Source organism: Typopeltis vanoorti, chromosome 11, assembly GCF_054136105.1.
Source record: "Typopeltis vanoorti isolate ZY-2024b chromosome 11, IOZ_Tvanoo_1.0, whole genome shotgun sequence".
Lineage (NCBI taxonomy): Eukaryota > Metazoa > Arthropoda > Arachnida > Uropygi > Thelyphonidae > Typopeltis > Typopeltis vanoorti.
The window spans coordinates 110203082-110219198 of NC_143559.1; the positions used below are offsets into that span (position 1 = coordinate 110203082).

The 16117-nt window shown below is 32.4% G+C and overlaps 1 protein-coding gene across 4 annotated transcripts in view; it reads left to right on the top strand.

Moving 5' to 3' along the window:
- The window catches only part of LOC150101933 (putative leucine--tRNA ligase, mitochondrial), a 212305-nt gene that overhangs the window by 110533 nt on the left and 85655 nt on the right, over nucleotides 1–16117 (top strand). For all 4 annotated transcript variants that reach the window (XM_090400328.1, XM_090400327.1, XM_090400330.1 and 1 more), the window contains exons 10-13: nucleotides 2580–2683; nucleotides 5243–5407; nucleotides 7806–7924; nucleotides 9893–10059. In XM_090400328.1, coding sequence (XP_090256454.1) covers nucleotides 2580–2683; nucleotides 5243–5407; nucleotides 7806–7924; nucleotides 9893–10059 — 555 coding nt within the window. The remainder of the gene's footprint in view (nucleotides 1–2579; nucleotides 2684–5242; nucleotides 5408–7805; nucleotides 7925–9892; nucleotides 10060–16117) is intronic.

The window sequence follows — 16117 nt, forward strand, 5'->3', positions numbered from 1 at the left end:
TCTCCTGTTAACAATTTTCTTCTACATTAGACTGTTGCTTACTAGCACTCCAGGACTGCACCTGACATTTTGTTCTTCTAAGGCACTTCTAATTGAATCATACAATCTAGATCTTGGGCTTATTTCTGCCATTTTGGCTTCAAACACCTGTTTTGCTAACCTATTGTCTCCTATTTTACTTAGATTAACCATGCTCACACATTCTTGAGTGCTAATAATGTCAGGTTGCTTTCTCTTCATTTTTTAATATGATTCTGCCAGCAGTGTTATCTGTTGACCCACTTAATCTTTCTCAGAACTCTCATATCTGAAGTCTCCAATCTTTGATCAAATGCTTAACAACATAACAACTTGAACGTAAGATTATGTATTGCTTTGTATAATGTTCTATATATCCCATATAATTTTTTTTTTTAAATCATTTCTCTGGCCGCCTTGTATGACTTTTGCAGATCTACAGAACAGATCCTTGTTATATTCCAACAATTTCTCAACTGTTTGTCGTAAAGTGAAAATCTGATCCTGATGGCCTCTATTTGGCCTGAACCCAGCTTGTTCTTCTCCAAATTTCTCTACCACAATTTTTCTCAGCTTCTTTTTAAGTATGCTTGCATAAATCTTATCTTGAATGCTTAGTAGAGAAAAATCTCAATAATTCTCATATTCAGTTTTATTTCCCTTTTGGGTAACATGACAGCTGTACTCCAATCATAATGACATGACAACATGATGACATCATGATGACAGCTCTACTCCAGTCATCTGGAATTCAATCTTCTAACCAGGCCCTCTGAATTATGCAGTGTAGCCACTGCAGAACTTTGTACCTCCATATTTGAGCATTTCTCATCAAATATCATCTACTCCAGTCACATTTTCACATTTCAGGCTTTTGGTAGATTTGTTTTTTCCATCTCAAGTATTAAGTACTTCTCTTTGCAATTTTCTTGAATATCTCGTACTACATTTCTGTCACTGCTTTTTTTGTTGCATAGTTTTTCAAAGTGATCCCTTCATACCTGTAGAACATCCTTAACATCAGTTTTCATATCACCTTTATCATATTTGATTCATTTTACAGTACTCTTTTCTCCATTTCTAATTTTTTTTAATATGCTCCAGAATCTTTTGTCACTGTCTTGATATTTACCTTCTATATTCTTACCAAAGTCTTCCAATGACGTTTGTTTAGCTAATTTTACATAGCTTTGCTCTCTTACATTTTTCTCTGTATTCTTTTAGGGCATCTGCTGCTGGTTTATTTGCTAGGATTCTTTGGTATGCTTTCTTCCTTTCCAGGACTGCCTCTTTAACTTCTTGTGCCCACCATGATGTTTTTAATTTTCTGTCTTAGCAGACAACTTTACCACATGCCTCCTTAGCTGAATCAAGCAATGTTTTCTTCAGAGTTTGCCTCTGAGGTGCCAAAGTTTTTTGTTTTGTTTTTTGTCTTTGAAGTGTTTCATATCTTCAATGTTTGTATGGTTGAGTCTCCAGTTTACTTGTAAAACTTCTCAATATTCATTCTTTTTAAAACTTTCTTATATACTGTTCTTTTTAGTGTGATATTCATTTTTTATTTTACTTAAAAATAAATGATGATTACTTCTAATTTTAAATCCTCTGTATACTCTTGTATCTTGGATCAGTATAAATATATCACACTGTCAACAATACTGTTACTGTCAATAATAACATAGTCAATGAGGCTTTTCTTATTTCTGATGTCTTCTCTCCATGTGAACGTTTGCACATCTTTATGTTGGAATATGGCATTAGTAATAACTAGTTCGTATTCTGAGCAAAAATCAAGCAGATATTTACCATTATTAGCCTTTCTGTATGCCTGGTAGGATTCATTTCCTAATCTGCTGTTTAGATCTCCAACAAGGATCACTTTTTTCCATTTTGTTATGTCAGTTGCCTGATTTAACGACTCAAAAAATTCCTTTCCTTCTTCATTAGGAGAATCCTCTATAGCAGTGTTTCGCAACCTTTTTGATGTCGTGGACACCCCCTATAGCGAATGTTAATTCACCACGGCCCCCATAAAATCCAAAATGGAAATTTTTTATATTTTACATATCATAAAGATGAAGTAATAAATTACAATTTTACAACACTAAATGTGTCATTTATGACAATGGAATACTGTTATACATGGAGATATTTGGAAGAATATGAACATGTGTGAGCAACATGATAAGATAAAGTTTAATGAAAATAAACTATCTCGCAGATCCCCAACCTGTGGTCTGCAGACCACAGGTTGGGAAACATTGCTCTATAGTACTGTAGGCACAAATGAGTTTAATTGCCCATTTTGAAGTTTGCCCAAACCCTACTTGAAATTGCCTTCCAATCAAGAAGCTTATCTTCATGTTTGGTGTTGAATGCTGTCGCTTACTCTTTCTTTCCTTACCTTGATTGTTGTTGCTCAAATATAACATTTATACTTATTACTTAGTAGGATTTCACCTTTTTTTTTTTTTTAATTTTTGTATTGATATATAAGTTGATTCATTTTAATTAATTTAATTTATTATTACTATATATAAATTTAAAATATTTTCTATAAGGTATTCCTGCCCAGTTTGCTGAAGATGATGAATTTGCTTGTCGCCATAATCTTCACAGAATTAAAATATTGGATGAGTTCGGCAAACTCGTTAATTCTGAAGAGGTAATTATCCTGATAACATTCATTTTTAGTTTCATTTTTAGCTTTTTTTTAAATTATTTCCATTTTCTCATTATGTGTCAGGCACAATGGCATGTCATGACCAAGTAACTTGTCTTCTGGGAAAATCTGATTAATGCTCTGATACTGCAGTTAATCATATCTGCATAGCATATTATAACTATCAACTCATGTTTTCTTCTGGCCATTTGCCTCTTTTGCAGGAGGGAAAAAAATCCTGCTACCTACATATGACAAAAATAACTAACCTTCAATTGAAACACTGTACTAAAAGTATTTTGCATTCTAGATGGGATTCAAACCTAGGATTTTCCAGATTTTTCAATTGGTTTCAGCAATGCTAAAGGACATTGCTGAAACCAATTGAGCTATAGACACTCCTTTTTAAATTACTGAAATTTTTATTTATATTTCATGTAATTCAATGTTTTAGATTCAAACCCAGGTTTTTCCAGCTAAGAGACATTGTTGAAACCAACTGAACTACAAATTATCCTTTTTAAATTATTAAATTACTGAAATTTTTATTTATGTTTCTTGTAATTCAATACTTATACAGTTGACTCTTGATATAGTAAACACTGCTATAATTACTGAAAAGTCCCACCCACATCCCATTGATACAAAGTTGTGCTATCATTCTGTGGTTTATCGGATACATCACATAAGCTAGTGTTTTAATTGAGTAATCAAAACTCAACAGATTTTTTTTAAAAATAAATAATCCAAAATGTTTAAAGGACATCAGTTTCTGGCTTGAATTACTACTGCTTTTTGCCATAGTTGGCAAATTGTAGCCATCAGTAACTACACGCACACAAAAGAAAGAAAATAATTACATCTGAAATAACATGAAAGGTAATAGAGATTGTTATTTGTTTAATCCAGTTTTATAACTTTTTGATTTATTAAATTTTTTTACATTTTAACTGAAGTAGTACTTTTAAAACCATTTTTTTAACAAAAGTCATTAAACTGTTTTTTTTTTTTTTTTTCCAGATTAATAAGCACTTTGCTGAATTTATTCTCAAATATGTTCTATATGAGCATGGAAATAACATTGCTATACATGATCTTGTGTTTTTATCATTATTTGCATCTTAACACATTTCAAAGAGGCTGTTTCATTATCCTTGCACTTTTTTATATTCATTTTTAGGTGGATTAATTTCACAAAATGAATAAGCACCTGTTAGATTTGTCTCTCCATAAGCAAGTTATTTTAGGATCTTGACTGGAAAGATTTGACAAGGATGTACATTATTCCTTCTGTTATTCATTATCTATATGGATCACATTATGAAGGAAAGCAGTATTAATCCTGATGTCAAAATTGGAGATGTTAATCTCAGCTCTTTAGTTTATGCAGATGATGTTATACTTTTAAATAAATCCAATACAAGTCTGCAAAATTCCCTGACCTAATTGAATAACTGTTGTAATATGAAAATATGGTATGAAAATCAGCAATAACAAGACGAAGACAATGAAAATAGGTAGAAACATTGAAAATATCAACTGCATCATGAATGGAGAACCTATAGAACAAATAAAACATTTCACCTACTTAGGCACAGTTTTTAGTGAAGATGGTAGATTAAATATGGAAATAGACAACAGAATCAACAAAGCCGGTATGGTAGGAAGTCAAATGAATAAATTTATATGGAATAAAGAGAAATTAGTCAAAACACTAAATTAGCTGTATACATGACCGTGTTCAAACCAATTTTAACTTATGGATCTGAGAGCTGGGTTAAAAATAAGACACTTGATCAAAGACTAGAGACCACAGATATGAGAGTCCTGAGAAAGATTAGGGACATGAACAGATGGCATCAATGTCAATATCATATTAAAAATAAGGATATTAGGAAAGAACGTGACAATGTTAGCATCCAGGAATGTGTTAGCAGAGCTAATCTCAGATGGTGTGGTCATCACTTAAACAGAATGGGAGAGGAAAACTGATGACATTCTCAAAAGTGAGAATGTCATCAGAAATTAACTTCTTCACTTCCTCTAGAGACCTATCAGTTAATTAGCATCTATGCAATCACCAATATGAATTCTTCCACTCTTGCTGCATAGATCCACATTTTACCAGGCTGGCATTCAAAACTAAATCCGATGGAATAAAGTGGTTAATCATTATTCCCATAGTGTCCTATATCTGTATATTGCATGTGTATTCTGGCCAGTTTTCCTGTTTTGAGGGATAAAAAAACCTGAGTTTCCAGAAGAAAAAAATCCTCCACTGCTGTATGAGGCTGGCTAACTCAGAATTTGATTGAAAAGACTTGGTAAAGGTTTCCTCACATCATAGACAATTTGAACCTAGACCTTTCCATCTAAAGAGCTTATCACTTATCACTGAGCTATGTAGACTCAGTGATATATCAAGATAAAATTCATTCTTGTTTAGTTTGAGAGAAAGAGAGCAAGCAGCTAATTGCATTTAAGTTATAATTTAAAAAATAACAATGACAAAATTTATTTCATTTGTTGTACTTTATTTATTCTAAAATTTTTCTTTTTTAGTTTTCAGGAATGGAACCAGAAGTAGCTAGAAACTCTGTGGTATTTAAACTCAGAGACATGGGATGTGGAGGATATTTAACAAGTAGCAAGCTTCGAGATTGGTTAATTTCTCGCCAGAGGTACTGGGGGACTCCAATTCCTGTTATCGATTGTCCATCATGTAAGGTACTGATCATACTAGATTAAAAAAAAAATTATAATAATGTCTGAAGTAGTGTTTGTCATTAAGCAAGCAATCTTAACCATCCAAGATAACATGTATCACACATGATGTATTAAAATGGAATTCAGAATTAACACCCATTCTATATTGCCTATATAAGCCATATACTCATTTAGCATCTATGCAACACCATAAAACTATCATTTTATAAATTAAATAGACTATACAAATCGAATTAAGTTGTCCTATCAGGACATTAATTGGATTTATATGAAGCAAGTTAGTTATAACAGGCTAGAATCCCAGCATTAAGGAAAGAGTGAGGTGGTGATGATATATATCATAGCATCTTGTATACCTTTTGAGGTAGTGGGAAATCATGATGAGGTTTGTGTATTTCAAGGTAGGTTTGCAAAATGAAAAAGAATGAAGTGTATTTATGTTATAATCAAACTTAGTATTTTTGTCTATTAAAGAAAATCAAGAAAGAAAGGAAATTAATATAGGAAAGGAGAACATATATTAAATGCCCATTTCAGATGCAGGAAAAAAAAACAACGTAAATTTGGTTAGAAGACCTTTGTACTACTATAAATATGTAACATAATTATTCTTCAGTTATTATAAATATGTTTCTTTTCCTTATAATAATATCTGGAAACTTCTTTTTTCTTCAATGAATAATGTGCTTTTCAGTGGTATGTTATTCATAATATGCATAGGAGAGGCGTTTAAATTCCTTATCATTTTCCTACACTTGAACATTGCCTCGGTTATAATGACTTTTTTCTCCTCATTCTCCAACAGAATTTAGCTATACCATTTTTTTGAATAAATAACAGATAATTAACAACATTGCAAATGCCATGCAATGGTTAACATAGCATGGCTTCTACAGCAGTACTTCCCAAACATATGGATGCCAAGGCCCCCTTTGGAAAAATTAAAATATTTCACGGCCCCTTCAAAAAAAAATCATAATATAGACATATATTATTATGATATTTGTTGTATTTATATTCAATACAATTTATATTCAAGATTTTGCATTTGTAATCTTTTTTGTGTTTCTTATCAATACCTTTGAAATGAAACTTATATGAATAAGCATATATTTACTAATATTCATTAAGCGCCGAAATATGCAAGAAGCAAAATTTGTGAACCAACACCAGTGTGTGGTTTTTTTCATTAAAATATAAAAAAGGACAAAAAAGAAATAATAAATAATAAAAATTAAATACATTTCTTTTAAGAGTAAAAAAAAATCTGCGTAGTCTTAAAACATTTAAAATTTGTTTTCATTATTTCACGGTCCCCTCAATAAAACGTACGGCCCCCGAGGGGTTCGTGGCCCACAGTTTGGGAATCGCTGTTCTACAGTATAAATATCAAGAATAGTAGCGTAAAAATTAGAGCTAGAAATGGCAGCTCCCTTTGAGCCTTCAAAATAAACAATTTATGAACTTAATTAATGGGACCATTTTTAGAAATATTTCAAGAAACATGAGTGGCTGGATTTGCATATTGTGCATGCCTCCCCCTTTTTTTTCCCCACAGAAGTAACTTACAGAATTAAGTAAAATTGATAAAATATGCTTTTACATATTTACATCTTATACATACATGTATAAGATGTTTTGATGTGTATTTTATTTTATTGTAAAATGTAATTCTATCATTAATATTGTTTCTGGGAAAATTCCTGTGTTACTCCTCTTAGTAAATATTGTTTTTATGGCTATTTAGCCTATTTTTGTTTAGGAGTGCCCCTTTTATCATGTCATTGGCTTTTTATTCAAGTTTTAGACAATTATTGATGTTTTATATAGACAGATATATGAAGAATGTATAGGAGGAATAATTCAGACATACATTTGTAGGATGTTGCTGGCTGTCTGCATCCCAGTGTGCCTTTTATTATATTATATTTTATTTTTATGGCTAAATAGCCATAAAAATAATAAGTAACTCTATCATAATTAACACATAATGGACTTATAACAGATTTTTGACAGACACCTTGATAGATTCAACATAACAGAGACTGATTGCATAAAGAAATTAGTTGTGATTTTAACAAATATAGTGTGTAGAAATATTAGAAAAAAAAATTGTTGTCAAAAAATTTCCTATGAATTAATACAATTAATATTTGAAGAATCCGCTGTTATTAGCTTTTATTTGTTACATTTTAAAATGTAATTTTACCATACTTAAAACATAATGGACTTATAACAGATGTTTGATGTTCAGCATTATCTGTATGAAAACAAATAAAGAAATAACTTTTTATTTTCATTAATTGATTTTACATCACATACACAACAGATAATCATTGAACCACCTTAAAATTGATGAATGAAGTGGTAACTTATACATGTTCAGTTTTTCCATTAGATTGTTCCAGTTCCTTATGGTAATCTTCCAGTTGTCCATCCTCATATATCATCATTCGAACACAAAGGTGTCTCTCCTTTGTCACAAGATGAAAAATGGTTACATGTTTTGTGTCCTAAGTAAGTAGTATATACACAAATGCATTTCTAATTCTTAATATATTAAAATATGCATTATATTCAATTCTTGTTATACCACTGTTCTAGTGAGCATTTTAACAGTGCTATACTGAGAAGTCCTGGTCATATCTGATGACCTCATTACTATTTTAAAATCAATTGACAATAACAAAACTTAACCATCAACTGTACAACCGCCATCATCCTTATGAGTTCGTTATAGTACCACATGACCAAAAAAAAAAAAAAAATCAGCTGATGCCTTTTTATTCCTGTATAGGGAGTAAAAAGTTAGATAGGGCTAAATGGCCTTGTCATTTAGCCCTATCTAACTTTTGGGGACTGAGTGGACAGTTCAGTCTCCACTGGCAGCCAATCAGAGATAGCTGGCCTAAGGCTATCACTAATTAAGCTGCACGCAGTGAAGAGAGACAACTCAACAAGTGCCGCCATCTCATGGTCCCTAACCCTAACACTCGTATTTAATGTCTGAAATAATGTGGGTTCTATGGTCGATTTTCTCAAGTTTCTGGGAGAAAAAACCCACTTGCCCATGCCAGAGATCGACTAACTCAGGAACCGGTCGAAAAAAGACTTAGAAAGATTTCTTCTAGTCGCCGACTAGATGCGAAACCAAGGAGTCTTCCTTTGTGCATGCAAATTCCACATCCACTGAGCTACACAGTCTTCACCACATGACCATAATAATGAAATAGTTTAATTTCTGCCATTACAGTTTAATTGTTAATTAAAACAAAATTATATGAAAAATAAAATTGAAACACACATTATTTTCCAACTGTTATAATTTTAATCATAATTTTAAATGCTTTGAAGCAATTTAATTAGATGAACTGTTCCACAGTTTTTACATGAATCCCACCTGTGAAAGGTCATTAGTATTAATCCAGTGGTTGGTCTAAATTTCAAAATTCTGAAACCTGTTTTTGAGACTAAATATGGAACTTTGTCAAGCCACCTCCTTGAAAAGCAAGATAGTGATCTTGGTACTGAGTAATGAAACTCTTGTATCTCCTAAAGACATTCACAAACATCCATGCCAAAGTGGAATTCAAACTCATGACTTATTGTTTGGAGAACATAAACACTGTCCCTGGCCAACCAATGGTTACAGAAGTTACATTATATCACATCATACATTAAAACATTTATTATTCAAGAGCACATTACTTGTGGGGGTGCTAATCTCACTTGTTTACATGTACAGACAAAATTTCTCTGGATTTGAACAAAAGATATGTAATGATTAATTTTGTACACAATGTTTGTTAGAGAATCTTAAGATCTAAATAAAAAAAGATACATGCAGATGTGCTTATGTTGTCTCATTAGAAAAGGTTAGACATAATGGTGTCATATCTGCCATGGCAGAAGAATCATAGAATGTAATTTAGACAGTAGAGGCACACTGTGTTGTTTGTAGCTACAATTCAGTTAAAAATGGAAGATTGGATTTGAATCTCTGTTGGCAGTGCACATCATTTAAGAAGGCATTTATGCTATGAATATTGGTGAAGTAGATGCAGAAGAGGGTTTTTTTTGGTAAAGTTGTTAAGTTGTTTAATTTAAAAAAAAAATTGAGCTCAAAAAATTCAAAAATTTTTTTTAATTTTAACCACAGTGATACTATATGTATTTGAATTTACTGTTGTGGCAGTGTTTCATATATGAAAAAAAGAGCAGGGAGAGGCATTTAGTGAGGGATGATAGATTCAGAGATATAAACAGTGTTTGATGTATTTCAATTCTCACAGGTGGAATATTTTAAGCATTTTCCTATTAATATCTCAAAAATTATAATTTAATCTTTTATTCAATAGATAGATACTCATCACTGTTGCATATCATTTCTGTGTAAATCATGACATTTATTTTTGATTATTTAAACATTAGACAAACATTCATTTTTAATATAAAGCTTTTAATAATAATTTTTTGTAAATGCAGGTGTGGAAGTAATGCAAAGCGTGAGACTGATACTATGGATACATTTGTTGATAGTGCCTGGTACTTTTTAAGGTTTTTGGATCCACATAATGATTTGGAGCCATACAATTTGAATAAAGTTAATGACTTAATGCCCATTGATTTGTATATTGGAGGTAAAGAGCATGGTATGTGTTTAGCTAATTTTTCTATTCTGATTTGAGTCATGTTTTAACTATTAAAGATGATAATAATAGCAATTTGATTATTGAAAGAAGGAAGGCTGAAGTTTTCTATATTCCTGTATATTTTCATGATTTTGGTCATTTTATTGCCAATTGTCATTCCAAATTTGTTACAGCTGCTATTCAGTTGAGTTTGAGAATTCTGGTGACTTGATGTATTTAAGAGTACATTATCATCTGCATAGAGCAAAGTTTGATAATCTCAGATTCTGATATCTGGTTTAATGCCACTTTCTTTCTTAATATAATCCATATAGATGATGAATAAGAGTGGTAATAATGTGCATCCTTGTGTTATACCCGATTTTACATCAAACCATCTTCTTGTATTTCCTTTAATTTTAACTGCTAACTTACAATTTAAATTAAGGCTATTTTTGCTCCATATAATATTTCATTAACCCTATATATTTGTAGTATTTTGAAAAGCTTTCTTCTGGACATATCATATGCCTTTTCCAGATCTTCAAGACTTCAAGTAGAGATCATTGTTATATTCCCATGATTTTCAACCATTTGTCATCAACTGAAAATCTGTTCTTGACAAATCTCTATTCAATTTGAACCAACAAGTTTCTCTCTAAAATTTTTCTCAGCCTATTTTCAAGTATGCTTGTATAAATTTTACCTGGAACATTGAGAAATTCCTCTGCAAGATGGGGAAACTTCTCCTCTTGTCTATAAGAGAAATTCCTCTCATAGATGGGAACTATGAGAGCACTAATCTTTTCTCTGGAATTTGACATTCTGACAAGGTTCTCTGAAGTATGCAGTGTGGCTACTTTCAGAATTTTTATATCTCCATATTTGAGCATTTCTTTTCAAATATCATCTACTCCAGCCATATTTCAGGCTTTTGATAGTTTTTTCAAAAGTATTGATATGTACTCCTGTTTGCATTCCTCTTGAAAAATTTCTACTACTGGTCTGTTATTGTTTGTTTCTTTTAGCAGTGTTTCCAAGTACTGTATTTGCTGGCATATAAGAAGCGCCGCCCTATAAGATACACCCCCTTTTTTGTGCACATTTTCAGGAAAAAAACTTTATCACTGAACATTATAATGAATTTACAGTATTTCAAATATAAAGTAATAAGTAGGTCTACTTTCAGCAAATACCTAATCTAACTAAGAAAGAGTACCCACCTTTTAATCTTCTTCGTCAAAACCCAGAAATTCATCTCCAGACCTAAATAAGAGACACTTGAAACATCTGAATCAGAATCTGAGTCCTCATACAATGAATTGTCCCATGTACCATCCAGTGCATTACTAATGCCACACTTCTTAAATGATTTAACCACTGTCTCAGTTTTCACAGCATCCCATTGTTGGATCCGTCAATTTGTCACTACGATGTTCTTAAACAAAAAAAATAAGTTGCTAGTTGATTTCTAATCCAAATATAGAGAAATTTTGTATTTATTGACTGCGCCACTCTATATCTAAATTAGTCAAAGAATTAAAGTAAAACCAACTCTCAACTATTTCCCTTTTATGTGTTGTTATTATTATGTATACAGGACGAGTTTACTTAACTTATTTAATTCACCCGCTTTGGTTCGATTATTTTATGAACGGTGCAGTAAAAGAGATTCAGGCAAAGTACAACTTTAGATCAACAAAACAAACATTTAATATATGCTAACAAATTATACACTTTAGTTTAAGTCACTGAATAAGGTATTACAAACATTTTAGCTCATTTGGTAATATAGTCATATAATTTCAGGCAATGGTTAATCTATTGTCTGAAATACATCTTTCACAAAATTCAATTAATCATTTGAAAAAGTTCAGTGTCATAAGTTCCTTAGTAATCAACTACATTAATATCTCATAGTTACTTAAGTTTCAAAGACAATATAAGGACGGCAACACTTCTTCACAAGTATACACTCTTAAATCCACACTCCAGCTATTCTCCGCAAAAGTTACTGTTAATGTAGGGATATTTTAGGAAGAAACACACACATATCTCTGCATAGGAGTAACAAAGTTGGTTAATTCTTACCAGTAAATTTCCTTGTTCATCTACTTATGTACAGACACCTTTTATAATTGTATTCACTTAAAACAATTAACATCACTCATTAAAAACAAAAAAAATCCTCTTAGTAATAACTGAATAAATTAATGGTCATGATTCACATAGTTAAAGGTTCTTGCTTGGAGCAAAACGCTTGTACTATCTTTGACATCACTTGACCAATTTAGTATTCTACCAATAACTCATGAACTAAGGTAATTCTTTAACTTGAAGTTTTTATGCACAATTGCCTATTCTTCCAGCATTTAAGTAATCTTTTAGGCACTATATCTCTTAGCACAGCTATCATTTAAATTTAACCTTGCTGCCTCTACTTATTCTCTTAGTTACTCCGTCCTATTCTTCAAGTTTCTGTGTGTCCCTGAAAGGTCGGTCCTGAGTCAAAATCCCAACAAAATTATCTCTAGTCATCCAGTTACTACCTTGCTATCTTCCGTTGCTTTATTTGTTCTGCAACTTACTAGCTAACTCACTCCTCGACTAGTATACCTTAGTGAGCTACTTGACTCTTGCCGACTCGCTGTTATCTCTCTACTCACTATTATCTCACTCTAATTCCTCGAATGAATCGTTTTCTCTGTTCTCCGCTTATATATCCCTTCTTGCTGCCGAAATTATTCTCGTGTTCTCCTCTACTAAAATCCTTTCCAGCCCTCCAATACCGATCTGCCATGCTCTGTTCTAATCTCGTGCTCACTATCTTACATATACGTCTCCATGACAACTAAAACAAAATATAATAAAACTGAGGCATTGCACAACGTTATACCTCTACATACAGGAACAAATAAGGAATATTTACATTTCAATTAATATGCAGTTAAAATGTTGAATACAAATTCTTATAATATTAACATAGCAATAAATAAAATAAACTTAATAATATTTTAATACAGTCTTTTCACTATTATTATATATCCTTGATTAATTAATTAATTATTAATAGAACTTAAAGGTAGTTACATGAGTATTACTTTATAAACAAGTGATTTACATTAAATAATAATTACAAGTCTAGCTTATGTGATGGAAGATCATGTTGGATTCTGAGGTAAATATTAATTACTCAAATCTCTATATATTTAGTATCCAACACCACGAAGCTTTGACCCACTCACAAACTTGCAAAATGCTAGGCCTCTGCCTTCTTCCTGATGGAATAACCTCAAAATCTGAAGACTGCAACCAGCTGTTCCACTTCTCCTTCATAAATTCCTTAAATGGTTTATTAATACACACATCTAAAGGTTGAAGCTGACTAGTTAGACCTCCTGGAATTACAGCTGAGTTTTCAATTTTGAGTGTATTTTTAACATCATCTGTGAGAACGAAACTCATCCCATACTAGCAGGGCAGGCTTCTCAACAGTCTGCCAGAGCGCCTAGACCAAATGTTATCTATCCATAACTGGAATACTAGATTGTATTCCAGTAACTAGAATACCTAGCTGGAATACATAACTAACGTAACTGGAATGTTCCTTTTTTTATCCCAATTTTGGATATAGATGACATTTCATTTGAGTATTTGAAATCTGATTCCCATGTTGCAAAGTTAACTACCACTGTAAACCATTACTAAGACTTAGAAGTTTGGTTTTTCCATTAGTTATGTTGGGAGCTTGATCAAACCTGGGGTAGTGAATGGAATTATTGTGATTAAGATTAGGAATATCATTAATAACTGAAGCCTAAAAAACTGGGAAAGGGATATTCACTTCAGTTAAGGAATATGCAAAAACTTGAAAGTGTAAAATGCTAATGGAAATAATATTCTTGCCACCACTAACTGAGTATATGCTGAATTTTGTGAAGTTCTGTCTATTTACAGTAATTAAATCCTCTGTTATCTTCAAACTAGCAGGCATGAGTCCCCATAGCTCAGTTGGTTTCCCTTGGTTGGAAACCAAAAGGTTGCCAACGAAGGTTTTTTTTAGTTTTGAACCAAGGTCTTTCCAACCAAAGGTTAGAAAGACCTGGGTTCAAATCCTGTCTAGGATGTGAAGAACCTTCATCAGGCATTTTCAGCTGACGGTGAGTTAGCCAGTCTTATATGGAGTTGGCAGGGTTTACCATTAGAACACATGCAATTAGCACACATAATAACACTCTTCCCCATAGCCTGAGTTGTTTTGGCCATAAATTCGATTAACCAAATAAGCCTGATTAGTATAGTCCTGGATAAAAATCTTTAGTCAAAAGTTATTAAGCCATTTGAATTGAGGAGCCTCCTAGGAGAAAGCTAACATAAATAGAAGTTGAGGTGGGGGGGTACATCTACACTCATCAGAAGAAAGATATATATGAGCAGTGAAATTCAACTACTACGGTGCATTTCATTACCCTCTGTAATATTATCACTTTACTTAATGGAAGCTTGAAGTGGCCAAAGCCTATGTTGTTTAGACTTGAGAGATAAGTCGCAGTCATATTTTTTCCAATTTCATCATGTTTCACAATCATTTTTAATGCAACTATAAGGTCAAAACTCAGATCTCATTTCTAATATCATGGACAACTATAACCGCTCTTCATTCCACTTAAGAGGATATTTGCTGGATTTCCATTCTTTATATGAAAAGTTCATCCAAATACTATGCAGTTTTCGGTTACCATTTCACAAATTATTGACATCTTTACACCATCCAAAAGATCGACTTTTTTCCCTCTTCCATTCAAGAGTATAGCAGGATCATCATTCTTGTGGTCTTTTGTATTATGGACACATAGATAGATTTGCACTGGTACTCATGGAAGAGTATCGGGACTACGTATTATTCTGTGAGTTAGACAAGTCAAGTTAGTTTTGCGGATGTTTTATCTTCCAAAATCAGGATCAGAAAAAAAAAAAGGACTAAACGACTAAAAGCTGTTTTTGTTACTAGGATTGTACATTATGGCACAAAAGGCACAAAAAAATAAAAGGACTGAATGACTACAATGATATATATGTTATGGAGTAAATGGGTGTTAAAGTTTATTACTTTTTTCTTTTGTTTTTTCTGCCATATTTAGTATATAAAGAGAGTTGTGAAGCTCTAATTTGTCAGCCTAATTTAAATAAGAATGCCTTCAGCAAATTTTCCCAGTTTTGGGAAGTAATCTTCATTATACCAATCACTATTTTAGTTGATTTTTAAAAAAAATAATGTTTTTTTATTAAAGGAATGCAGAGAACCGACCAGGGCTTCTGACCTAATGTCCAATCCTCACCTTCTCATAGTGCACCCTGTTGAGTATCTACCTGGATACTGAACGAACGAGGATGGGCTGGCAATTTGGGATTTAGCCGACCAAATTGTGTTCTTATTGGTTAAACCAAAATACAAAATGACAGTACAACATGACAAAATTTCATGCCGGCTGGGGCGTTGCCCAGTTAAACAAGGCCTCCGTTGTTTTCACCAGAGAACCAGGGGGAACAGCAAAAAGTCAGCTACTGGAACAAATCTGAAAACACACCCCAACTCAACATTACGAGAGTTAAAGATCGGTACTATCAACATAAGAAGCCTGAAAGGCAAAGAAATGGAGCTAGTTGAGGAATTAGATAAGTACCAGATCGACATAATAGGGGTGACTGAAACAAAAAAGACAAAAACTGGTGAGATCTTTCTGAGCAATAAATACGAAATGTTATATACAGGCAATGACAATCAAGGAAAAGAAGGAGTAGCCATAGTATTCAACACAAAATACGAGGCTAATCTTCTTGAACGGCAGTATAGTAATGTGGGCAAATATAAGAATGGGAAACTAGACAATTAGACTTATTTGTACCTATGGTCCCACAGAAGGTTCTACTAAGGTAGAAGTGGAGAAATTTTTTGAGGCTTTAGAAAAAGAAACTGACACAATGAAAAAGGAAAAGTTGGTCCTTGTTGAGGATCTAAATAGCAGAGTAGGAAATGATTGTCAGATATACAAAAATATTTTGGGAAAATTTGGAGAAA